The 27,276-nt window shown below is 43.3% G+C and overlaps 1 protein-coding gene across 10 annotated transcripts in view; it reads right to left on the bottom strand.

The window, feature by feature from the left end:
• Positions 1-23,963, bottom strand: part of FAM124A (family with sequence similarity 124 member A) — an 80,107-nt gene extending 56,144 nt beyond the window's left edge. For 3 of the 10 annotated variants that reach the window (XR_002888763.3, XM_024104634.3, XM_042842748.2), the window contains exons 1-2: positions 23,715-23,918; positions 5,814-5,845 (exon numbers count right to left, since the gene is read on the bottom strand). Coding sequence is in view for 8 of the 10 variants with exons in the window: in XM_024104634.3 (XP_023960402.2) it covers positions 5,814-5,845; positions 23,715-23,773 (91 nt within the window). In the remaining 2 variants the exon portion in view is untranslated. Of the gene's footprint in view, positions 1-5,813; positions 5,846-8,614; positions 8,978-21,901; positions 22,133-23,714 lie in introns of those variants that run through there. The other 7 variants (XM_065594134.1, XM_065594155.1, XM_024104636.3 and 4 more) reach the window with 5 other exon arrangements.
• Positions 23,964-27,276: the final 3,313 nt, after the last annotated feature.

Raw genomic sequence — 27,276 nt, 5'->3', positions numbered from 1 at the left:
GCAGTCTGGAATCATTGCAGCACAAAGCATGGTAGTGAATGGTCCTGGGTTTTGGTCGCATTCAAGCAACATTTGGTCTATATCTTTCTGGGTTAGCCTCAGGAGATATCATTCATGGTCACCTGGTTGAATTTTTGTAAAGGAACAGTAAAAGGACCCCGCGCATGCTGGGCTGTTTGCGCTTGGCTAAAAGGGATCATCCAGAGAATAGCCACACAGTTGGGTGGTGGGAGGTGTGTGCTGCACAACCACCTGAAAATGGCAGCCCCTCCTTTTAAATGTGAAACCCAACCAGCAGTGCTTGCTATGGGAAAGGATGGTGCTGTAGTTTGAAACCATTCTCACATGTTATGAAGGTGTAAGAAGCCAACCCCGCGTACCAAAAGACTTACCATGGCTGCCTGGAAACCGAATTCTGTTGCCCAGCCGTTTGTGATGTGTCACCATACCGGCAGGTGCTCAATATAAAAGGCAAAATATGACCTTGTACCTAAAGCACATGTGCTGTCTGCTGTGAATTTGCTTGATTCACTGTGAAAGAGTCTCCCTTTTGTTCTCAGAAATGTATCATGTTAAATTTTACTCTCCATTTTTATCCCCCCCCCCAGGTGCAAATTTTTTCTATGTTCCCCCTATTATCTACATCCTTGAGGTTATCGCAGGTTAGAAGGCGGGGGGGGGGGGGAAGAAGAGGAGAAAAAGCCTATAAAACCGGGACATCTGGTCACCCTACTCTTACTTGTCTCTTTTCCAAGCTGAAAAATCCCAGTTTTATTAATCTGTCCTCGTATGGAAGCCATTCCATACCCCTAATCATTTTTGTTGCCCTTTTCTGAACCTTTTCCAATTCCAATATATCTTTTTTGAGATGGGGTGGTCATATCTGCATGCGGTATTCAAGATGTGGGCGTATTAGGGATTTATATAGAGGCAATATGATATGTTCTGTCTTATTATCTAGACCTTTTTTAATGATTCCCAACATTCTGTTCGCTTTTTTGACTGCCGCTGCACACTGAGTGGATGTTTTCAGAGAACTATCCACAATGACTCCAAGATCTCTTTCTTGAGTGGTAACAGCTAATTTAGACCCCATCATTTTAGATGTATAGTTGGGATTATGTTTTCCAATGTGCATTACTTTGCATTTATCAACATTAAATTTCATCCACCACTTTGTTGCCCAGTCACCCAGTTTTGTGAGATCCTTTTGTAGTTCTTCGTTGTCTGCATGAGACTTAACTATCTTGAGTAGTTTGGATTCATCTGCAAGTTTTGCCACCTCACTGTTTGCCCCTTTCTCCAGATCATTTATGAATATATTGAATAGGACTGGACCCCATACAGACCCCGGGGGGACACCACTATTTATACCTCTCTCCATTCTGAAAACTGACCTACCCTTTGTTTCCTATCTTTTAACCAGTTACCAATCCATGAGAGGACTTTCCCTCTTATCCCATGACAACTTACTTTGCTTAAGAGCCTTTGGTGAGGGACCTTGTCAAAGGCCTTCTGAAAATCTAAGTACACTATATCCACTGGATCCCCCTTTTCCACATGCTTGTTGACGCCCCCAAAGAATTCTAATAGATTGGTGAGGCATGATTTCCCTTTAGAAAAACCATGTTGACTCTACCCCAACAAATTATGTTCATCTATGTGTCTGAGAATTTTGTGCTTTACTGTAGTTTCAACCAGTCTGCCCAGTACTGAAGTCTGGCTTACCGGCCTGTAATGCTGGGATCACCTCTGGAGCCCTTTTTAAAAATTGGCGTCACATTAGCTATCTTCCAGTCATTTGGTACAGAAGCTGATTTAAATGATAGGTTACAGACTACAGTTGGTAGTTCTGCAATTTCACATTTGAGTTCCTTCAGAATTCTTGGGTGAATATCATCTAGTCACTTATCACTGTTTAGTTTATTAATTTGCTCCACAACCTACTCTAATGACACCTCAATCTGGGAGAGTTCCTCAGAGTTGTCACCTAAAAAGAATGGCTCAGTTTTGGGAATCTCCCTCCCATCCTCAGCCATGAAGACTGATGCAAAGAATTCATTTAGTTTCTCCACAATGGCCTTATTGTCCTCGGGTGCTCCTTTAGCATCTCGAATGTCCAGTGGCCCCACTGGTTGTTTAGAAGGATTCCTGCTTCTGATGTACTTATTTTTTTTGCAATAACTTTTTGAGTCTGTGGCTAGCTGTTCTTTTATGGTCTTCCTAATCATATTTTTACACTTCCTCTCAGGCCTATGGCTTTCGTATGCTTTTGTATTGGCAGAGTAGCCTACAAAACTTTTGCAGTCTTCTCTGCAGCACAGTTTAACAGTCTTCACAATGAGCAACTAAACTGAATGCAATGAAGTCACCTGACATATTCTTTCCTAGTCTCTTCTTTGGCATCTCTGCAGTAAACTCTTGCCCAGCTGACTTGATTCAGAAATTTGCCAGAAAGAATGGCTTACGAGTTTAAGATTCAAATTTGAAATCCAATACTCCACAGAACCACAGATTACAATCCTGGCAGGACCAACAAAGCTTTTTATCCTTCTGGGTTAGAAAACTACCATTTATAGGAAAGGGGTCTTTCAGAAGACACATTTGCAGATCAGACAAAAATTAAAATTGACAGAGAATCTTTAGTAAGAGTAGGGGTTTACCCTAGTATCTCTGCCCCAAATTTCTTCTCTTCCCTTCTCCAAACTGTTTTGCAGTCTGCTATGTGTTGGCTAGTTGCTAGTCTCAACCTTGGCAGTTTAATTTAGGGGATCTCTATAGTATGCACATAATTTGTGAAGTCCTTTGGGATGAAAGCAGCAATATAAAAGTAAACATTACTCCATTGTTTTTACGCTTTACTGGGGACATGGAAATCATTGCTGTCAAGTGATTTAATATCAGGATGTAGAGCAATGAGTTTTCATGTGGACTTGTAAAGCCAAGAGCTAACCTCTACTCTTTTTTCTAAAGAGTTTTAAACCAAGCTATTACAATTTATTATTTGTAATTCAGTGGCAACTAGAGACCCCAATCAGATTTGGTGCCTGCTCATCGTAGGTGCTCTATAGAGAATAGAAAAGTAGCTCCTGCTCTGAAGAGTTTGCAGTCTGAGCTACTCAAATATTATTATTCCTCTTGTGCTTTCTGAACAGCCTGACCACACAACGCCTATGAAATACAAAACTAAATCCCATGATTTGTGGTGCTACACCAGCCTCATTTGTCTTGGAAGCAGAAAAGAGACAACACATTTTTAAGTTTGTATGTAAAAAGGCTGTTCTGTCTCTTGAACTTTTCTGTCTCTGCTGGAATGATAATACTTCCCAGTACTGACAAAGGATTGGTGTTAAAATACTATTGTAATCCCCACCACATCCTGGACTGCCTTGCTCAGCAAAACATCTAGGTCACCACATTTAACGTGACAAACTGCAGCTGGCATATAACTAAAATCACTTGTATGTACAAATCTATTACGAGTAAGAATTACCAAGATTAGTTTGCGCCTATTGTTTTTACTCAACACAGCAGTAATACAAATAAATAATTGATTACAAGTCAATGTCTAGATGAGAAATACTTTGCTTTAAACTTCATCAGTGAGTTCATTTGTCAAATTATTATTATTGGGCCCATAATCTGGGTCACTGCCCAGGGTACTGACCGGGCCTAGTAGTATACACTCTAATACACGGCCAAAAACTGGGTTACTGGAGGGAAATGAACAGGAACAGCACATCAGATAAAAAATTCTTTTAATAAAAATGCAAAGAACTGATTTATTGGATGTTGCCCCCCCCCCACCCCACCAATCATATAGAGAATGAGTCCTGCCAGTAGGAAACCAGGAATATATTCAAATAAGAACAAGAACATTCTTAGGCTAAAGGCCTGAACTGCTAGCAGGAGACATACATCCAGCAGACAGACAGAAGAGACAGCTAGCCCTTTGTCAGTCACATCAGCTCAGGATTCAGACATGTAGATAAATTTATTCTTTAAGGGCCTGATACAACTCTCAGTGAATTGGAATTCAATGAAAATACTCCCACTGACTTCAATAGGAGATAGATAAAACCTCAAATTATTCCTTCTGGCTAGGTGATACCCTGTGGAATTAGTCTGAGAGCTGGACACATGTGTGGAACTGTCCAGAGAAACCCCGTTTCACCCAGAATCATGTGCATGGAGGACATTTGACAGCTTTCTTCTGATTATAAGAGAATTAGGGCTGCAGGGTGGGACAGTCATCTTTGTGAATTTCTGTAGTGTTCACTTTGAGTAACAGCTTGCATCTATGAGGAGAAATCAGGAGGGAATTAGCTGGAGAAATGCCATCTTACATTGATAGAGGGCTTTATTTACAGTTTTGCTTGAACAACCATTTCTGGGATTCAGAGAGTAGTAGATACAGTTCTTCCAATAAATGACAGAATATTTTTGGGAAGATAAAGTCATTATTGTAGAAGACTGAAAAGCAACCATGTGAAATGCCTTTTAGCAAAAGCAGAAAAAATTGCCACATCACATCACTGGAAAAAAGAAACCAGATACTGTGTTTCATCTTTTATCACTTAGTTAACCTGAAATCTAATCTGTTCATAAGAAATATTTGGAAAGGCTGGAAAACATTCAGTTCACTTTCTCACTTCTTTAAAACTCAAACGAAGAAATGCCTTACAGAATTTTCTCCCCTTATGTTTTCTTGGCACCACTTTATAATAGGCACTCACTCATTTCTAATTCCTGTGGCCTTTGCTGAAATGACATTAATCATTACAAACTCTGAGGCCCTATTCACATTGAATAGCCAAACCATGTTTCAGAATTGTATTCTCACTCTAAAATCATAAGAAGATAGGGTAATGTTTATATCTTCAAGCATGGTTGTAACTCAGTCTGGCCCTATCCACACTGGCCAACCAATCCGTTCATTGAGCTACTGTTTCCAAACTGAGTTCCAAGCAGAGCATGGATGGGGTCCTTACCATGCAGATGGCACACGTAATTCCCTGCTAACAGCTTTGAAATAGAGCTGTCACTTTGTAGTGGAATACAGGACCAATCTAGGACACCACCCACATAGTGATCAGGGCCACTCCATCCTGTGATCTTTGAGGACTACTTTTTCCTCTTCCAATTGTATTTTGGGGACTCATCTCAGTCCCTCTTTTTCACTTACAACAGCTCTGCATGGGTTACTGAAGCCCCAGAGCCTACTGCAGTGAACTTCACAGGCCCAGTGAGGCTAGGGATGAAGATCTGCTTGGTGGTGGAAAGAGATGGTGAGAGGAAATATTTAAATGATCATTTGCATGAGCCCTCTCTACACCCGTCCAGATCACACAAGGATCAGTTGAGTCAGTGCAAACTGGGCATATAAAAGTGTGTTTCGTGCTGCTGTGTAGAGCAGGACCAAGATTTAGGGAGTTTTAAAATTGATCTTAACGGGAGCAGAGTTAATCTAGTGTCAAGTATTTTTGCAAATCCCGCCCATACACTGAAGAACTGCTTTCAGTAAACACAATAGCCAAGAGGCTTTTTAAATTGTATATAGGGTTTGTGTAAAACGTCTGTTAATCAAAACTTTTATTTGTCTTTTTATTTCTCCTTTTATATTATTCCTTTGATTTTTAAACTCATCGCTGCTCATGATGGAGAATAATGTAGATGGATCCAAGACATATCACTGTAATGTAATTTGAAAACCTGGAGATTTCTTTATTGCATTAAGTAGACATTAACAGATAGCAAATGAAAAAGAAAAGGGTGAGATTTTATTTTTAAAAAGGTCTTAAAATTATACTCACTGCTTGTAGAGGACATGCGGCTGTACTCAGATCTGCAAGACAAAAATCTTAGTTCAGCGGGGCTGTACTATGTTTAAATCTTTAAAGATCATACACAAATTTGGCAAAGGAAACTACTGACTTAATTTAATTTGCTTTAAACCAGTGGTTCTTAATCTTTACTGCAGCCTGCACCCCTTTGGTTCTCAAAATATGTTCTCGCACCCCTTCTCAAAAATCGTTGAAGTAGGTCAGTTCCTTAAACCTAGGTATTTTCTTTGTTTGTATATTACAGTAATTGTTAAAAAAATTATAATGTTAATAAATACATAGATTTGATGAAACAAAGTAGTTGTACTTACGTGCCTGTGCTTAATTTGTGTTTTTGATGATTTACCTTTACAAAAATCTGACATGTCTTGCCCCTCGAGAAAGGGCATCTGGCACCCCCAAGGGGTGCATGCACCCCAGGTTAAGAACCACTGCTTTAAACCGTCAAACTGCTTAAAACCTACACACAGTTATTTTTATAGTAAAATAGCTCACTATGGAAATTATTCTGAATGTGCCCTCAGGGTAGCGGACATTCTGCAGGAATGTTAAAAATATCCATAGAGACTACACAACTACGGAAGAAACTCTTTTTGAGGCTGTAACTAGTTTTCCAATACTGCTGGATTTTGACTCTCCTCCCGATCCAATGTCTAATATCTCCAAAAATGCTTTGCACCTGAAATTTCTAATGTGCATTCTGTAGACAGAGGAGAAATTGAATTGTCCTTTGCACAAAGTTTGAAGGAAACCATAAAATTGATCTTAGAGATATGATTCATTGAAGAATGAGGTTTTTACCTTTTGGAGAAGTCTTTTGTCTCTTTTTTTCCTTCTTTATGTCATATCTCAGAGACTCAATCTAGAAGTTCCTCATTAGTTTTATTCAATTTATTGTCCACAACAAGAACTAGTGCTGTTCAGTATTTTGAAGAAGGCTAGGTAGTTAATTTTGCAGCTGTTCACTATATAATTCTGAACCTTTGAAAATTGTATTCATTCCTGAAGGAGCTAATAAACTTTTATGGTTACCAACTAATCTGAGATTTCATTTTACAAATCAAAATATAAGCCCTTTTTATTGTGAGCTGGGGCTGAAAGTTTGTCAAAAGAGATTTTTAATAGAAATTGCAAGTTATTCACAATGTGTTGACACCTCTCAATTTTGTGATATTTTATGCTTTTCTTAAAGCTCCAGATTTTGGAGGCAAGAGAGTATATGAGACTCTCAGCTTTATTTTTCAAAATAAGTAAATTCCTAGTCCTCATGTTTGCAGAGAAAAAGCTTTAAAAAAGTGAATCAAAAGACATATGACAAGCATTGATAACTTGCTCACGGAATAAACAAAAAACCCTCAAAACAGTATGTTGCTGTCTTTTTCTAATAATGAAAGCTAGCTGGAGTACTGGAGTTCTGGAGCTCTTGCAAATATTTTAAGCATTCTAGGTACTATACAAAATGAACAATCACTTTGACAGGTCTTAAATTTAAACAAGTTAAATATAGAAGTAAAAATATCCTAAGTCATTTAGCCTCTGCTTCCTAGAATGTTGTTTTGTTCCTGCTAGTTCATGTTCTGATGCTGTTCTCGTCCACATTTTAAATGTTCCAAGTAACGGAGCTTCTACCAATTCCCTCAGGAAAGTGTTCCGTGGTCTGTGTTCTGAACATAGATTGGGGGAGGGATTCAAGAAGCGACTAGTGGAGCAGTAGCAGCTGTTATAGGGCTTTATCCTATGTTCATTGAAGTCAGTAGCAAAGCTATCATTGACTTTAATAGTGAAGTATCAGGGCCACAGTCTTGGGCAGTACCAGGGACAGAGGCAGGGCTCTGTAGCAGTATTACTTCTGCATTTTTTAAATGAAGGATGTTACCTTTTAAAGGTGAAATGGAAGGGGAAATTCAGGCAAGAATGGGTAAGGAGGATGCATCTCTTATACAGAATCATTTTCAGACCCTCAAGGTATCTTAGGGGGAGGTAGTGGAGTAACAAAGGCTCTGAAGCAAGGTGTGGTATGAGCATGTGTGAGTGTGAAGGGTTGTTCCACTCGCTGTCCAGTCATTGTTTCTATTTCTAGGTTTAACAGCCCCTCCTCCCTCCCATGTCTAAAATGTCTCCTTCTCCAGGGCTTCTTTATACCAGGAAAAAAGTTATAGAAGAGCCGACAGCCCACCTGCTGCCTGCTTTCTTTGCTTGCCCAGCACTGGCATGATAACACCTATTGTACTGAGATTTTTCCCTACCCCCTTTTACCTAGGAACTATTCTTTCACATCACAGTTATGCCTAAAAGACTTCTTTTCTTCCTTAAATAGGCACTGTCAAGGCTGCTTCCCCACTTTGAACTTTAGGGTACAAATGTGGGGGCCTGCATGAAAACTTCTAAGCTTAACTACCAGCTTAGATCTGGTCCGCTGCCACCACTCCCAAAATGCTAATTCCCTTCCCTGAGTAGCCTTGAGAGACTCTTCACCAATTCCCTGGTGAATACAGATCCAACCCCCTTGGATTTAAAAACAAGGAAAAAAAATCAATCAGGTTCTTAAAAAGAAGGCTTTTAATGAAAGAAAAAGGTAAAAATCATCTCTGTAAAATCAGGAGGGAAAATAACTTTACAGGGTAATCAAATTTAAGAGCCCAGAGGAATCCCCTCTAGCCTCAGGTTCAAAGTCACAGCAAACAGAGATAAACACTCTAGCAAAAAGGTACATTTACAAGTTGAGAAAACAAAGATAAAAACTAACACGCCTTGCCTGGCAGTTTACTTACAAGTTTGAAATATGAGAGAATTGTTCAGAAAGATTTGGAGAGCCTGGATTGATGTCTGGTCCCTCTCAGTCCCAAGAGCGAACAACCCCCAAAACAAGAGCACAAACAAAAGCCTTCCCCCCACCAAGATTTGAAAGTATCTTGTCCCCTTATTGGTCCTTTGGGTCAGGTGTCAGCCAGGTTATCTGAGCTTCTTAACCCTTTACCGGTAAAAGGATTTTGGAGTCTCTGGCCAGGAGGGATTTTATAGTACTGTACACAGGAGGGCTGCTACCCTTCCCTTTATAGTTATGACACGCCCCCCAAATCACAGATAGTGTTGGACAGCCAGTTCCACACTGGCTGTGATTTCTTCCTGGAGCTCTAGGAGAAAACAGAGTTAATAAGACACATGCACCTTTAGACATACTACTGATTATATAAAAACTAACAATATGTTCCACATTCCTAGAACAATGTTTAACCAGTTGATTCTGGGAAACTTTCCTGGGAAAGTGCATCAGCCACTTTGTTAGAAGCTCCTGAAATGTGTTGTATTTTAAAATCGAAATCTTGGAGAGCTAAACTCCACCGAAGAAGTTTTTTGTTATTCCCCTTGGCGGTATGAAGCCACTGTAGCGCAGCATGGTCTGTTTGTAGTTGGAAACGCCGTCCCCAAACGTACGGGCGTAGCTTTTCCAGCGCTTACACAATGGTGTAGCATTCCTTTTCGCTGATTGACCAGTGGCTTTCCCTCTTAGACAGTTTCTTGCTGAGAAACAACAGGATGAAATTCTTGATCCGGTCCTTCCTGCATTAAAACTGCTCCCACGCCCCGCTCGGACCCATCTGTGGTTACTAGGAACGGTTTGTCAAAGTCTGGGGCCCTTAGCACAGGGTCAAACATGAGTGTCGCCTTAAGCTGGTTAAAGGTCTTTTGACACTCATCAGTCCACCGAACTGCATTTGGCTGTTTCTTTCTGGTTAGGTCTGTCAGCGGGGCGGCGATTTGGCTGTAGTGTGGTACAAATCGCCTATAATATCCGGCCAAGCCTAAGAAGGATTGGATCTGTTTCTTTGACTTTGGAACTGGCCATTTTTGGATAGCATCCACTTTGGCCTGTAGGGGATTTATAGTTCCTTGACTCATCTGGTGCCCCAGGTAAGTCACTCTGTTTTGGCCTATTTGACACTTTTTTTAGCCTTAACAGTTAGTCCTGCCTGCCTGATGCGCTCGAAGACTTTTTCCAGGTGCTCCAGGTGTTCTGCCCATGAATCAGAAAAAATGGCCACATCATCAAGGTAGGCAACTGCAGATTCTCCCAGTCCCGCTAGGAGACCATCTACAAGTCTTTGGAAGGTGGCGGGTGCATTTCGCAGCCCGAAAGGGAGTATATTAAATTCATACACCCCTGCCTGGGTGACGAAGGCTGACCTTTCCTTGGCGGGTTCATCTAGTGGTACTTCCCATTAGCCCTTGGTTAAGTCTAAGGTAGAGATGAATTGGGCATGTCCCAATTTCTCCAATAGCTCATCTGTGCCTGGCATTGGATAGTTGTCAGGACGAGTTACAGCATTTAGCTTACGGTAGTCCAAGCAAAAGCGTATTTCCCCATCTGGTTTGGGAACTAGAACCACTGGAGATGCCCATGCACTCTTAAAGGGGCGGATTATACCCATCTGTAGCATGTCCTGGATCTCCCTTTTTATAGCAGTTTGGGCATGAGGTGACTCCCGGTAGGGTGGGGTTCTAATTGGGTGAGCATTACCTGTGTCAATGGAGAGGTATGCCCGTTCGGTCCGTCCTGGGGTGGCTGAGAACATTGGCACAAAGCTAGTGCACAGCTCCTTGATCTGCTGCCGCTGCAGACGTCCAAGGGTCACGGAGAGGTTCACCTCTTCCACGCCACCATTACTTTTTCCTTCGTAGTAGACACCTTCAGGCCACTCTGCGTTATCTGTTTCCTGGGCTGAAAACTGGGAAACCTTTAATTTTCTGGAATAAAAGGGCTTAAGAGAATTAACATGGTATACCTTAGGCTTTATGTTGGAGGTGGGGGATGCTATGAGATAGTTAACAGCTCCTAGGCGCTCCTGGACCGTGAATGGTCCTTCCCACGACGCTTCTATTTTATGGGCCTGGAGTGCCTTCAAGACCATGACTTGGTCTCCTACTTTGAAGGACCGTTCTCTGGAATGTTTATCATACCAGGCCTTTTGCTCTTCCTGAGCATCCTTTAGGTTTTCTTTAGCAAGAGCTAAAGAGTGTCGGAGGTGCTTTGTAGGTTGCTTACAAAGTCTAGAATGTTAGTTCCTGGAGAAGACGTAAACCCCTCCCACTGCTGCTTCACCAACTGTAATGGCCCCTTAACCTCACGGCCATACACAAATTCAAATGGTGAAAACCCTAAACTGGGATGTGGTACAGCCCTGTAGGCAAAAAGCAACTGCTGCAACACTAGGTCCCATTCATTGGAGTGTTCATTTATGAATTTACGTATCATGGTCCCCAAAGTTCCATTAAACCTCTCCACCAGGCCATTGGTTTGATGGTGGTAAGGGGTGGCAACCAAGTGATTCACCCCATGAGCTTCCCACAGGTTTTTCATGGTCCCTGCCAGGAAATTAGTTCCCGAATCTGTAAGGATGTTGGAGGGCCAACCTACCCTGGCAAAAATGTCTGCTAATGCCTGGCACACACTTTTAGCCCTGGTGTTGCTTAAGGGTACTGCTTCCAGCCATCAGGTAGCAAAATCCATGAAAGTCAGTATGTACTGCTTTCCTCTGGGTGTCTTCTTTGGGAAAGGACCCAGAAGATCTATAGCTACTCGCTGAAATGGGACCTCAATTATGGGTAGTGGCTGAAGAGGGGCTTTGACCTGGTCTTGGGGCTTTCCCACTCGTTGGCACACCTCACAAGACCAGACATACTTAGCAACGTCCTTGCCCATTCCCTCCCAGTGGAAGGACTTCCCCAACCGGTCTTTGGTTCTGTTCACCCCAGAATGGCCACTGGGATGATCATGGGCTAAGCTCAAGAGCTTTACCCGATACTTAGTAGGAACTACCAACTGTCTTTGAGGATGCCAGTCCTCCTGGTGCCCACCAGAAAGAGTCTCTTTGTATAAAAGTCCTTGTTCTACAACAAATCGGGATCGGTTAGAAGAGCTGAAAGGCGGTGGGGTGCTCCGTGCCGCCGCTCAAGCTTTCTGAAGGCTGTCATCTGCTTCCTGCTCAGCCTGGAACTGTTCCCTTGATGCTGGAGACATCAGTTCCTCCTTGGACTGTGGACTTGAGCTTGGTCCCTCTGGAAGCGATGCAGGTGCTGGGGCTGTTTCCGTTGACTGTGAACCGCTGTCCGCTGGCGCACTATGTTGTATTTCAGGCTCTGGCTGAGCCTCTTGGGTAGGGTTATCTGCTGCTTCTGCCAGTTCAGGCTTGCTGGTGCCCCCTGGCGTTGGAGTTGTAGACTGGTTTGCAAACGCTGTACTCAGTGTTGGCAATGGTTCTGGCGCTGGTTGTGTTGCCAGTTCCGGTTCTGGGACTGGCTTTGGCTGGGTCTCTGGGATTGGATCCACTACGGCTGTTGCAGTCATTGGCAGGGGATCCGGTTCCACCACCTTTGTCTGGGTCTCTGGTAACACAGACAGGGCCCTGGTGGACGGCTCAGGAACAGGGATGGGGGTGAAAGCTTGCTTAGCCTGGCTGTGGGTGACCATTCCCACCCTCTTGGCTAGTTTCACATGGTTGGCCAAGTCTTCCCCCAGCAGCATGGGGATGGGATAATTGTCATAGACTGCAAAAGTCCACATTCCTGACCAGCCCTTGTACTGGACATGCAACTTGGCTGTAGGCAAGGTTACAGACTGTGACATGAAGGGTTGAATTGTCACTGGAGCCTCCGGGTTAATGAGTTTGGGGTCCATTAGGGATTGGTGGATAGTCGACCCTTGTGCCCCAGTGTCCCTCCACGCGATAACCTTCTTTCCGCCCACTCTCAAGGTTTCCCTTCGCTCCGAGGGTATGAGAGAGGCATCTGGGTCTGGGGATCTTTGGTGTGATTGTGGTGTAATGAACTGTAATCGGTTGGGGTTCTTGGGGCAAAAAGCCTTTATCTGTCCCCGTTCATTACATTTAAAACATCGCCCTGCTAAGGTATCACCAGGGCGATGCTGGTTGGTGGAGACTGGTGTGGTGGGGTGAGAAGGTGTCTGGGGTTTCCCTTGGGATGTAGGTGGGGCCTTGGGTTGTCTCCGGTGGTAAGGCTTTGTTTCGGGTTGCCCCTTCTGATATTCGCTCCAACTGCTACTAGTTTTTTTTCTTTTCTGCCACCTCCACCCATTGGGCTACAATCTCCCCCGCCTCGGTTACAGTTTTGGGCTTCCCATCTAGGATGTACCTTTCTATTTCCTCAGGAACACCCTCTAAAAACTGCTCCATTTGCCTTAGGAAGGGCAACTCTTCTATAGATTTAACATTTGCTCCTGATATCCAGGCATCCCAATTTTTCTCAATGTGGTAGGCATGTTGGGTAAATGACACGTCGGGTTTCCACCTTAGGGCTCTGAACCGCTGACGGGCATGCTCGGGTGTTAGTCCCATTCTGATTCTGGCCTTGTTTTTAAAAAGTTCATAACTGTTCATGTGTTCCTTAGGCATTTCAGCCGCCACCTCTGCTAAGGGTCCACTGAGCTGCGGCCTCAGCTCTACCATGTACTGGTCTGTAGTGATGCTGTACCCAAGGCAGGCCCTTTCAAAAATTTCTAAGAAGGCCTCAGTATCATCGCCTGCCTTGTAGGTGGGGAATTTTCTGGGATGGGAAGTGGTACCTGGAGAGGGGTTGCTAGGATTGGCTGGTATATCTGGCCTAGCCCGTGCTAATTCCAGTTCATGCTTCATCTCTTTTTCTCTCAGCTCCATCTCTTTCTCTTTTTGCTTCATAGCTCTCTTGTGGGCCTCCTCTTTGGCTTTTTCGTCTCTTTCATGGGCCTCCTTTTTGGCTTTCTCTTCTCTTTCTCTCTGCTCCATAGCAGCTTCTTTCTCGAGTTTTTTTAATTGAAGCAGTCTCTGATGTTTCTTTTCATTTTCTTCTGCTTCTAGTCTGACCAGTTCTAGTTTGTTAACTATGTCACTGGTACTCATTTTCCTGTTTTCTTGTGCCGGGTCACACCCCCTCTGCAGTTGACTGAAACTGGGATGCACTCAGCTCAGGCTGCTCAGGTAACAGAAACTTTCTAACTAGCTATCCGCGAGAGGTAGAAAGAAAAAAAAACAATTCAGCTTGTAAATTCCTTTTGCCAGATGTTTGCTCACTGCTTGACTCCTTCTCTTAACAAAGACCCTTGTTAAAAAAACTTAACACCTCTGCCTTCAGGCAAGGAGAGATAAGATATGCATCTACCTTCAGCTCTGCTTTCCAAGCAGCTAGAAAGGAGAAAAAAAAAATCTTACTGGCTTTTGGTTTAAAATGATCCCACCGCTCTGCCACCATGTCAAGGCTGCTTCCCCACTTAGAACTTTAGGGTACAAATGTGGGGGCCTGCATGAAAACTTCTAAGCTTAACTACCAGCTTAGATCTGGTCCGCTGCCACCACTCCCAAAATGCTAATTCCCTTCCCTGAGTAGCCTTGAGAGACTCTTCACCAATTCCCTGGTGAATACAGATCCAAACCCCTTGGATCTTAAAACAAGGAGAAATTACCATCCCCCTCCTTTCTCCCACCAACTCCTGGTGGATCAAGATCCAACCACCTTGGATTTAAAAACAAGGAAAAAAAATCAATCAGGTTCTTAAAAAGAAGGCTTTTAATGAAAGAAAAAGGTAAAAATCATCTCTAAAATCAGAAGGGAAAATAACTTTACAGGGTAATCAAACTTAAAGAGCCCAGAGGAATCCCCTCTAGCCTCAGGTTCAAAGTCACAGCAAACAGAGATAAACACTCTAGCAAAAAGGTACATTTACAAGTTGAGAAAACAAAGATAAAAACTAACACGCCTTGCCTGGCTGTTTACTTACAAGTTTGAAATATGATAGACTTGCTCAGAAAGATTTGGAGAGCCTGGATTGATGTCTGGTCCCTCTCAGTCCCAAGAGCGAACAACCCCCAAAACAAAGAGCACAAACAAAAGCCTTCCCCCCACCAAGATTTAGAAGTATCTTGTCCCCTTATTGGTCCTTTGGGTCAGGTGTCAGCCAGGTTATCTGAGCTTCTTAACCCTTTACCGGTAAAAGGATTTTGGAGTCTCTGGCCAGGAGGGATTTTATAGTACTGTACATAGGAGGGCTGTTACCCTTCCCTTTATAGTTATGACAGGCACATAGGGGAAGAGCATGGTATAGTGATTTAACTACAGGCTTATGAGTCAGGAGAAATAGGTTCTATTGCTGACTCTGACACCAGCTTGCTGTGTGACCTTGAGCAAGTCACTCAATTCCTGTGGATCAGATTATGATTTCAGTTACATTGGTATAAATCCAAACTAACTCCACTGGATTTCCACCAGAGTAACCAAGATCACTGCATTAGTGTAAGTGATAACATTTTAATGGAGTTAGTTTGGATTTCTACTAGACAGAGTGAGTTCAGAGTATGACCATCTGTGTCTCAATTTAACTACTACAAAGGGATGTTTACTAACATTTTAATGGTTTTGGAGAGCCTCTGGTAGCAGTATCATTCCTGTGCTTTAAGCTGCCATTTATAATCTTTTAAATACAGTGGAATAGCAATAACCACACAGTATGTGCCACACCGCTTCTGCTGTATTTCTCAGGTGGCTGAAGGCACAATGCTTACCTGCCTAGGATTTTGTACCTTGTTCTTTAAAGGGTAGTACACCAAAGGAATGAACCACTAACCAATAATGCATACACTGTTCTGGCTCAGTTATAGTAGATGTCAGTACAGATCTCCCTGCTAGCAAAATTTAGTCATTAAAATCTAGGTAAAAGTTGCTTTCAAGGACCATATCTATAATAATATACTAGCAGGTTTCTCTGCTGAGATATGAAAGAGCACATTGGAACTTTTGCACTACATTGGTGATGTCTGGTGGCAGAAATCATTTCAAAACCAATGTAGTGCAAAAGGTCCATTTTATATATTTGAATACTCAAATCACAGATGAATTCAGTACAGTGCCATGACAAGAGTGATATATATGATGTGAAAGTTACAAAAAAACCTAAACGTAAAAACAGTCCTTTAAAATAGGTTACAGCAGCAATGGTTTCTTCTCCTGAGAGTTACACATAAATGGACGCAATATATGATGGGAGACTGACATCCGAAGAATGAACCAAATCAGCTAGAACAGGGGTTGGCAACCTTTCAGAAGTGGTGTGCTGAGTCTTCATTTATTCACTTAATTTAAGGTTTTGCATGCCAGTAATACATTTTAACGTTTTTAGAAGGTCTCTTTCTATAAGTCTATAATATATAACTAACCAATTGTTGTATGTAAAGTAAATAAGGTTTTTTAAATGTTCAAAAAGCTTCATTTAAAATTAAATTAAAATGCAGAGCCCCCCGGACCGGTGGCCAGGACCCAGGCAGTGTGAGTGCCACTGAAAATCAGCTTGCGTGCCGCCTTCGGCACACATGCCATATGTTGCCTACTCCTGAGCTAGAAGGAAGAATTTAATCAGAAAAATGTGAATGATAATTGGGAATCATTTATGAACATCCTAGAGATGCTAAAAAATGCCACAATCAAGGAAGAAGGCATACTGGTTTTAAAAAATGACCTGGTTAAGAGGGGAAGTGAAGGCAGCTATAAATATATAACAAATGGAAGAAGGTGAAAGTTGATAGTAATGAATATAAATCAAGTAGGAATTGTAGAAAATTGATAGATGAAGCAAAGGGACACAAAGAGAAATCTATGGCCAGCACAGTTAAGGACAATAAGAAAGAGTTTTTTAAATATATTAGGAACAAAAAGAATCCTGACAATGGTATTGATCCATGACTAGATGAAAATGGTAGACTTAATAATAATGCAGAAAAGGCAGAAGTGTGCAATAAATATTTCTGTTCTGTATTTGGAGAAAACAGGTATAGTCTTATCATATGGTGATAAGAATACTCTTTCCATTCCACTAGTATTTATGGAGGATGTTAAATAAGAGCTACTAAAGTTAGACATTTTTACCAGAACACTTGCATTCAAGAGTTTTAAAAGAGCTGCCTAATGAGCTTGCTGGACCATTACTGTTGACACAAAATACGTAGGATCACAGGACATTGTGATTAAAAAACTAGAATATACAATTAATAGGGCACTCATTAAATGGATTAAAAACTTGCACGTCTCAAAATGTAATTGTAAAGGGGGAATCATCATTGAGTGGGTGAGCTGGGTTTCAGCCCAAATGTTTACAATGCTATTTTCAGCCCTGTAACAGAACCTGCGAGCTCAACTCAGTTGACCCAGGCTGAGACTCTCTGCTGTGGGTTGTTGTTTTTTTTTTCCTGTGTAGATGTATCTTAACACACAAATGTACAAATTCATAAGTGAGTATCTGTAAGCTGAGCTGTGTTGCACCAAAAATAAATAAAAATAAAAATAAATAAAAACTCATGAAACTATTTATTTTATTTTAAGCATCAAGGCCTGTCTGTAGATTAACATAAAATAGATTTTAATTCTGTTTCAAAATAGTTTAATATTTTAGATGTCTAGTCTTTTTTCTGTTTGCTGCTAACAAAAATAGTTCGCACTTACACGGCATCTTTTATTTTAGAATCTCATACTACTTTATAGCTCCCCACCCACCACAACAAGACAGGTAAGTATTTTACACCCATTTTACAGTGGGGTAAACCAAGGCACAGAGGGATTAAATGCTTTATTCATAGTTATGTAGTGATCCAGTGACAAAGCCACAAGTAGCACCACTACAGAACAGTAGCATGGTCAAAAAGTTCACATATAGTCATCAACTTTGAGAACACAATGATGATGAGGGATGTTTACGGAAACATTTAATACACAAAAAACTAACAAGTAACAATGCAGCCAGGTGAAAAGTGTCCATAATTTGTCAGATATACTTTTAAAAATATCTGATATGTGATGCATATAAGATTTAAAAAGAAAAAAAAAGAAAAAAAAGACACCACATAGCTTGTGTTTCTCCATGTTGACACAAGCATTGCGCAATTATGATCCAGCAAGTGCTTGTTACTAAAGAAACATCACTGTTTTCCCACCTCCCAAAATTAGGCAAGTGCTTTACAATTTAACAAGCAATGGATTCAAAATTTGAAATGCAACCATGAAGACATATATAAGTGGAACATTTATATTTTGTCCATACAATAAGTTATAACTGTCTTTCTCTTTTATGTTCTATATGGGTGTTTTTTCCTAACTTTGACTAAAAGGATTAATAATATTTTGAAATGTAAGTGAAAAAGCTCCTTAAAGTCACAATTTCAAATAGCTTCTAATTAAAGAAGGGGAAAATTAGAGCTTTGAATACATTAGGAAATTAGTATCCCAAGTTGTTAACTCTTTAAAGCTTTTCACATGCATTAAAAATCTTACTACAGACCTCAATCCTGCACTCACTGAATTCAACTGAAGTTTTATCATTGATTTCAAAGACAGCAAGAATTAGGTTCTGGGCATTAAAAAGTAGATGCACAACAAATTCTAAAATTATTTTAAAAGATTATATTTTTGGATCAAAATACCAAAACAAAATTGTGTGGCACAGAAAACTATGCCTTATGGTTCATATAAAAGGTCATGAATCATAAAATCCATATGGATTAATTTTAGTAAAATTAAGACAAAGAAAACATATTATTGCAAGTCACTCTTTCAGACTGTTTAGTATTAATTTTTCATTTGCATACACATATGTCATTCCCCCTTAGTTGTTGCTTTCCCTCCCTTCCTTCTTTCTAATTAAAGGAGAGGCTATATATAAGAAAAAATAAGGCCATGTCTCTCTCTCTCTCTAAACATGCAGGTTTCCTCAATATCAATGGGTGTTCTGTAAGCGGCGGCCCTTAGTTTTGGGGGCAGAGAAATGTTCGGTAACTGAAAAAAGGCAGTGATTTTGAAAATTACATTGTTCTGAGAAAGATACATTAGTTTAGCCAAAGGTGATGCTGGAACTCTTTCAAATCTCATTAATAAACAGCCAATACAAACTAATTGGTTTATATGTCCTATTCTCTTTATTTAGGTACTTGGCAACTCAGCCGAATCCAGTCTTATTGGATTCAGTAACTTAAAATACACTATTTTTGATCTGCTTTCCAACATGATCAACTGAAGAACATACAATAGCACAAAGATATCTTGAATATCCACAAATATTCAAGTGGATTTGTAATATGATAGTTTAAAACTGGACTCAAACTCTGCTGTAGACTAGGGGTTTGCCTACTATTGTGGCTAACAGCAATATCAGCTCAAGAAAATACATTTTATGGAGATATTTCATGAATTATAGTGGTAGTTAGTTGCTATATAACACTTTTAGCAATACATATATATAAAGCTCATGCTTGAATAGAGATGAAAATGGTTCACAAAGCCTGGATTTGCTAGTGTGTCAACACACTATTGTTCACTGAATGATAGAAAGAGACCACTCAATATATAATAATAAAACTGCTACTGAATTATTTTGAAAGCTGTTCTAAGAATACTTTCATAGTATGATTGCTGAACTTAAAAATAGGTGTCAATTGATTCTTTTTCATCACTGAAATAGCTACATAACAAGGAAATCAGCTGAGTTTTTGCAATACTATTATGAAGATACAGAAAACCCTATTTCTGCTTTAAGAGTAATAAGCAAACAATATAAGTAGCCTTGATAGAATTCAACTTAATATAATTTTGACACATAATATTGATATTTTTAAACATTTTTCAATTTATCAATTTAAATTTTCACAGTTGAGGGAAATCATGGGTGGAGTCAGCCAATAATTATTTAATGACAGCCGTTGAGATTAAAAAAGTTAAAACTTTATAACCATTAAAACACAAATTGTCAAATCACATGTCAAATATACAAAGTAAATAGCTTTCAGTCAGACTAATTGGCAAAGTAGGAACTGCTTGAGAACTTGTGTAAATTTCTATTATCTGTGGAAATATTTTTCCATCGGTTTGTTGTGTATGGGGGAGGGGGGGAATCAACATTTACCGATTAAAAAAAAAAAAACCATCCATCCAAGCCTAAATATGAGCAGTTGATTTGGTGAGTAAACAAAAATACAAATATAGTTGCATATGCCTCTTTCACATGTTTATCATAGACTAACATCTGCTAAACACAGTAAAATAATGAAAATGTAATGACCTATTTCTTTGAAAACATATTTCAGTGTAAAGCACTCTAGTTGATAATTACCATATGTCATGGTTAAAATTCCGCAAAACAGCGCATTCTGCTAAAGCTACATGTTCCAGTGTCAGAAGTGTGACAGGGACACAACACAAAATCATCAATATTAACAGCTCATCTACACCAGACATAAGCAGCTGCCACGCTGATCACTAAGGTCTAAAGGCTAATGTCACCATCTGGGGCAAATCCTTCCAACTGCCCCTTCCAACAAAAGACAGGTTTTTCTGTTTTGGAAGAGCATGGTAAATTAAAAGTGACTTGACATGTCAAGGATTTTCTGAACTTTGACCCAGCTATGAATTAGCTGATTATGTTGTTTTCCCTTTATTCACATTCCAGATTCCCATAGGGTGAAATGAAAAGCCTGTTGCCCCACAAATAGAGGGGGAGGGAGGGAAGTGTTTTTTTTTCCCCTTTATGCTGAAGACAGATAAAAAACATTAACCTTCAGGGATTAGTCATGTCCACAATATTGTAGCTATTTAAGGTAAAAGGAAAAATAGCCCACAATCTCTCATGATTACAGAAATGTGCAGAAAAATGTGTAATTTATAACAAAGATATTTCATTTTGCTCATTTGATTATGATGAATCTAAAAGGAAATGATAAACCTAATCCCATTTTCAGCTGAATCTTTTTTTTAAAACCTGTAATATTATTTTGAAATTGTTTACTCAGCAGCTGACAGCACTGGTGGCAGAATCAGTTTCACTGTTTTGTCACACTTCCTGTCTCATACACTAGTATAATGACATGGCTCTTATACATTGCAGAGGGTATAATCCACGAGCACCAGTTTGAGGTCATAAGAACATAAGAATGGCCATACTGGGTCAGACGAAAGGTCCATCAAGCCCAGTATCCTGTCCTCTGACAGTGGCCAATAGCAGGTGCCCCAAAGGGAATGAACAGACAGATCATCATCAAGTGATCCATGCCCTGTTACCCAATCCCAGCTTCTGGCAAAAAGAGGGTAGGGACACCATCCCAGCCCATCCTGGCTAATAGCCATTGATGGACCTATCTTCTATCAATCTATCTAGCTCCCTTTTGAACCCCGTTATAGTATTGGCCTTCACAACACCCTCTGGCAAGGAGTTCCAGAGGTTGACAGTGTGTTGTGTGAAAAGATACTTTCTTGTGTTTATTTTAAAACTTGCTACCTATTAATTGCATTTGGTGGCCCCTTGTTCTTGTATTATGAGAAGGAGTAAATAACACTTCCTTATTTACTTTCTCTATACCACTCATGATTTTATAGACTTCCATCATATCCCCCCTTTAGTCGCCTCTTTTCCAAGCTGAAAAGTCCCAGTCTTATTAATCTCTTCTCATACGGAAGCCGTTCTATACCCCTAATCATTTTTGTTGCCATTTTCTGATCCTTTTCCAATTCCAATATATCTTTTTTGAGATGGGGCTACCACATCTGCATGCAGTATTCAAGGTGTGGGCGTACCATGGATTTATATAGAGGCAAGATGATATTTTCTGTCTTGTTAGCTATCCCTTTCTTGATGATTCCCAACGTTCTGTTTGCTTTTTTGACTGCCATGCACATTGAGTGGATGTTTCAGAGAACTATCCACAATGACTCCAAGATCTCTTTCTTGAGTGGTAACAGCCAACTTAGACCCCATCATAGTATATGTACAGTTAGGATTATGTTTTCCAATGTGCATTACTTTGCATTTATCAACATTAAATTTCATCTGCCATTTTGTTGCCCAGTCACGCAGTTCTGAGAGATCCTTTTGTAGCTCTTCGCAGTCTGCCTGGGACTTAATTATCTTGAGTAGTTTTGTATCATTGGCAAAATTTGCCATCTCACGGTTTACCCCTGTTGTACACATGCCCAATCCTATGCCTCTCTGTGGACCCAAGCTAGAGAGAAAAAGTCCAGGCAAGAAGTGAGGAAGTACTGACCTGGGAGGGAAGGATGGCGGAAGAAGACCTTCAAGCCCCTTTGTAGGATCCAGAAAAGATCTAGAGCAGCTGGGACAAGATGGAGAGGTGGCAGCCTCCTCTGATCCTGCTGGAGCCAGAGGCTGAGCAGAGCCAAGAGGCAGCAAGGGCTAAAGGCACCCCTCCGCGCTCTCCCTCCCTCCCCCTAAAGACAGGAGAAGGGAGGGAGATGAGACCAAGAGGTAACGTCCCCTAAAGACAGGAGAAAGGAGAGAGAGGAGACCAGGAGGTAAGAGGGCTGCAAGTCCCTTGTCCATGGCCCCCTCCATAGAAGTCCTACTTGAGGACTCAGCCTCCCTCCCCACAGGAAGCCAGGTGACAGGAGAAGGCTGCAGCATCTGATATAGGGCTGCAGGGGAAATACCCTGTCTCTGGCATAGCGAAGGGCAGAAGGTTGCAACAACTGTAGATGGGAGTGAGAACAGAAGGGGACTTGGAAAAAAGTACTGTCTTGTGGACAAAACACTGGACTGATCCTCAGGAGATTTGGGTTCTGTTCCTGGCTCTGCCACAGTCTTCCTGTGTGACCTTGGCCAAGTCATTTGCTATGTCTTGGTCCCCCATCTGTAAAATGAGGATGACAATAAGACTTTCCTGCCTTAGTTGGATGTTAAGAGAGTCAATTCATTAAGATTGTGAGGTACTCTGATACTGAGATAGAAATATTTCTTGCTTCTCCATGGCACTAAACAGGAGGATCAACAGGCAGGAGCAGGCTAAGAGACACCCCCTTCCCCCCAGGCCTTTGTGGAGCTGGGCAGGAGGAGGCAGCAGCTGGAAGGAGAGGAGACAGTCTCTTGGCTGCAGCTGTCCCAGTCTTGTGCACAGCAGTATATTTCAGCTCCGGTGCATGTCCCCTGAGAGCCCTTGCTGTGGGCTTGCACACTCCCTTGTTTGTATGGGTCTTTCTGAAACAGCCAGGAAAACGGAGTTGAAATCAAAGGGGCACTCTGGGGCAGGCCAGCTGCACCGACATTCAATGATTATTTGTGGCTGTTATTATAGGTACATCTTTCGTGTGCTCTGACCTAAAGCCAAACCTAGGGAGCAAATACTCTGAGTATTTATGACCCAGTCCAGATTCAGCTCAGCGTTTTCCCATAGTACAAAGCTTTAACTTAACTCATCAGGCAAGACACAGAACAGACTTTTTTTTTGAGGGGGGGTGGGAGAGCTGCGAACCCGCTGCTGCCTCTTGGAGCAGGAGCAAAAGAGAAGAGGAAGCAGAGAAAAGCAACACGTGCGGCAGCATCTCTGTCCGTCTCGCTGCGAGATCAAACCAGCAAGACGCAGGAGCTGAGCCATCCAATCCCCCCCGTGCTGCCGCCAGCCGGGCAAGCGAACTGGGGGTAGAAGGGGGAAGCCGTCCCGGGCTGGACAAGCTGCCTTCACTTCTGTGTAGCTGCTGCAGACAGTCACCGCGCTCTCCCGGGAGAGCCCGAGACGAGATGCCCAGACACTGTCTAGCGCCGCAGGCAGGTGTCCCTAGAGCTGGGGTGGGGGGTAGCGCCTGGCTCCCCAGGGGAGGGCAGGGGGAAAGTACCGCCCCCCCCCCCATTCAAGCCAAGCGGGCTCATTTCTGGGGACCGCTCCCGGCCAAGCTATCCCGGCTCCGCGCTTCAGCGAACCTGCCCCGCTCCCCTGGACCCCACGCCCGCGCTCCTCGCTGCAGAGCAGGGGGCCCCTCCACCCGGATCCGGCCCCCAGCGCCCCCCTTTTTCCTCCTCTCCCGCCCCCAGCCCCTGCGCTGCCTGTTCCCCTGCCCGGGACTCACCCTCCTGTCTCGGCTCCCGAGTCCACGCAGTCATCCTCGCCGCCCGGCTTCCTCTCCATGGCAGGCGTCAGGGCTCCAGCTCCGCGGTCGGCGGCCCCTGCCTCCTCCCCCGGCTGGCTGCGGCCGCCTCCCGCCACGCGCTCCCCCAGCGCTGGGGGTGAGGAGCCAGCGCAGGCCGCCGGGCTCCCCTCTCCCTTGGCAGCGAGAGCGTGTGCAGAGCCTCCCCGCCCCCAGCCAGCTCCGCCGCGGGGCTCTGGGTGTCAACGCCGCTCCTCTGGCCCGGCCTCCTCCCCGCCTTTGTGCGCAGCTCCTGCATCTCCCCCGCCCCCCCAGTGGCCTGCCCGCTCCGCAGCAGCGACCCTCTCGCTGAGAAGGGGGCGCGGCCCTCCCCCCACGCTTTGGAAGTGGGTCTGTCCCATAGGTGACATCTTCATCGAGAAAGGCTCCCCAGTCGGGCCCTATTAGTTATTACAAACACATGTGGGAGTCACACGTGCTTGGGAGCACATGACACAAACTCCAAGGAACCAACTCTGCTTGGTTCCAGTGACTCTGGCCAGGGCCGGCACCAACTTGGCAAGCAGGTGCTTGGGGTGGCCACTCTGGAGAGGGGTGGCAGGTCCAGCTATTCGGCGGCAATTCGGTGGATGGTCCCTCACTCGCGCTCGGAGCGAAGGACCTCTCGCCGAATTGCCGCCACAGATCGTGATCGCGGCTTTTTTTTTTTTTTTTTTTTTGGCTGCTTGGGGCGGCCAAAACCCTGGAACCGGCCTTGGCTCTGGCTGAAGTCTGCCTTCTCCCCTCCCTTTGCTGGTTACAAGGGGCTACCTTTCAGGGGCCGTGGTAGTATATAGTCTGAGACCTACTTTGAGATCTGCTGGGATGAAATGGAAAGGATTATTGCTTGGGCTTTCCAAAGGGGCCTAAGGGCTTGTCTACACTTGGAAGTTTTGCCAATTTAACCATACTAGTAGTTAAAGGGGCAACCCACTCCCCTGTCGTGGGCGCAGTTAGGTAGCTGTAAAGGTGCTTACATTGGCTGGTAGAGTTGATTCTGGTTCAGGGAATGAAATAAATTATGTGTGAATAAGGCGCCTTATGCCCCTTTATAACTGCATACAGTTTCCGGTGTATAACAGTATAATGATTTTGGTTAAAAAAAAAATCAACTATTAACCAACATAAACCTTTTCTAGTAGACCAGGCTGAAGAGAGTTGCATGCCCAACACCCATTGAAAGTCACACTCTGATTTCCTTCCCCAGACCTGAAGAGATCTGTGTAGCCAGGGCCAGCTCCAGGCACCAGCCTACCAAGCATGTGCTTGGGGCGGCACTTGAAGGGGCGCGGCACTCAGAGTTGTTGGGTTTTTTTTAAACATACTGGGGCTGTTGGGGTGCCCTGCGGTGCTCCAGCCCGAGAGCGGGGCCACGACTGGGCTCCCCGCCCTTCCCCGGCGCTCTGGCCGGCTGGGGGGAGCGGGGCCCCAGCCAGGCTTGCTGCCCTCCTCCCGGCGCTCCAGCCGGTCGGGGAGAGCGGGCCCACAGCCGGGCTCTCCACCCTCCTCCTGGTCAGGGAGAGTGGGGCCCCCGCCGGGCTCGCCGCCCTCCCCACCGGGGGGCGGTGGGAGGCTTTTTTGCCAGGGGCGGCAAAAAAGCCAGAGCCGGCCCTGTGTGTAGCTCAAAAGTTCAACCTTCCACATATTACCTCACTCAATATTGGGGTTGGAAAGGACTTCAAGAGGTCATCTAGTCCAACCTGCTGCTCAAAGCAGGCCCAATCCCCAGACAGATTTGTACCCCACTTCCTTAAATAGCCCCCTCAAGGAGTGCACTCACAACTCTGGATTTAGCTGCCCAATGCTCAAACCACTGAGCTCTACCCTCCTTCCTTCCTCTCTCTAGTTCTCTATGAAGAACTATGGAGCTTTCTTCCTTCTCACCCAGTTTCAACTTGTGCTTGAAACTCCAACAAAGTTTACAATTACTTTTTAAATTATATCATCCCATTCTGCAGACAATCAGCACACAATTCCTACTGACTCAAAAGAACCATACAAATAATTCTCATTTCCTACAATCCGTATTATTACCCCACTATGACCAAAGAAAGTGGTGAAAGTCTCAGCATTTGTGACATTTAAAACGAGATTGGACAAGACATTAACTAATATACTGTGGGAAACAAGCCTATATTGGCAAAAGGTGGACTAGATGCTTTAATACCATATGTATTTTCCATCTCTGATTTCCATATCTGTGTCTACTTTGCCATAGATTTTGGGAAATTTCCCATGATTGTACCATAACCAGTTCACCTTCACTGGTGGCAGCAGCGTTGGCACTTACTGTAGAATAAGTACAGGCAAGGCATAGGTTAACATCCTGTTGTCTAGACCTGTTCTAAGCAAGTCTGTTGTAGACACAGGGTGGCACCGTATTAAAAAAAATGCCTTGTGGTCTGTTTGCACCATATCTGTTCCTGGAAGTGGAACTTGTTTAGAAGTAGTGCAACAGTGGATGATTCCTAAAACAGCCTAAAGACCCTAAACCAAAGGTCCCCAAACTCTGGGGCATGGCCCCCTAGGGTTTTGTTTTAAAAAATGCCCTAGAGAGTGTGCAGAAAACAAGGGGGACATGGAGGAATGTCCGTGGGGGCACGGCGGGTCCCAGGCCTGCCCCCATGGGAGGTGGGAATGGAGTGCCCCCCAGCCCCTCCATGTCCCCAGCTCTGCTCTGATCTCATCCCCAGTCTTGGTGTGGCTCCACTCCCGGCCCCAGACCCACCCTAACTATGGCCCCAGCCTCGGCTCCCTTACCCCTGTCGTGTTCCCCCCTCCCGAGCCGCATCCCTGCTCCCATCCCCAGCTCCAGGAGGACAGGGAGGCATTGACAGGGGTGAGGGGGAACACAACCCTCAAAAGTTTGGGGACCGCTGCCCTAAAAACAGTGAGAGTACTCCAGTTTCACTGTATGAGGTACATCATTGTGCAGAGGGGCCATGGGAGGGGCGGAGACTCCTCAGCCCTGGGGCACTATTCCCCTGTGGTTCTGTATGGTAGTACAGAGATGGTCTAGGCATGTGGCCAATGTGTCTATGAATCATACAGATCCATTACCCTCAAATACCATTGGTATATAAGGATTGTAGGCTGTAGCAGTTTTGAATATTTTCATGAATTTTAATATATGTTAATATTGGTTTAAAATAGCCCTTTTTTCCCTGGTATACAAGAGCTTTCCTATTATTCAAATAAAAAAGTATGGCTTATATACTGTATAAGCTCTGTTCACTAAAGTCTCACCCCTCCCCCTCTCTCCCATTGAGTTAGTAAAAACTAGTCCTATAAGGAACAATCCTGCACTATCAGGGGGATGTCACATATATAGCCCTTTATACATTAAAATATTAAGGGACAGATTCTGCCCACCCTCCCCCTTACTCCTGTAGAATAACACAACTGAAATCAATAGGGTTAGTTACATGTGCAAAGTTACGTTTAAAGGACTGGAGACAGAGAACTCTACTAAGCAGCGTGAACAATGGTGGCAGAATCTGGTCCT

Source organism: Chrysemys picta, chromosome 1 (genome assembly GCF_011386835.1).
Source record: "Chrysemys picta bellii isolate R12L10 chromosome 1, ASM1138683v2, whole genome shotgun sequence".
Classification (NCBI taxonomy): domain Eukaryota; kingdom Metazoa; phylum Chordata; order Testudines; family Emydidae; genus Chrysemys; species Chrysemys picta.
This window is presented reverse-complemented; position numbering and strand designations above follow the sequence as displayed.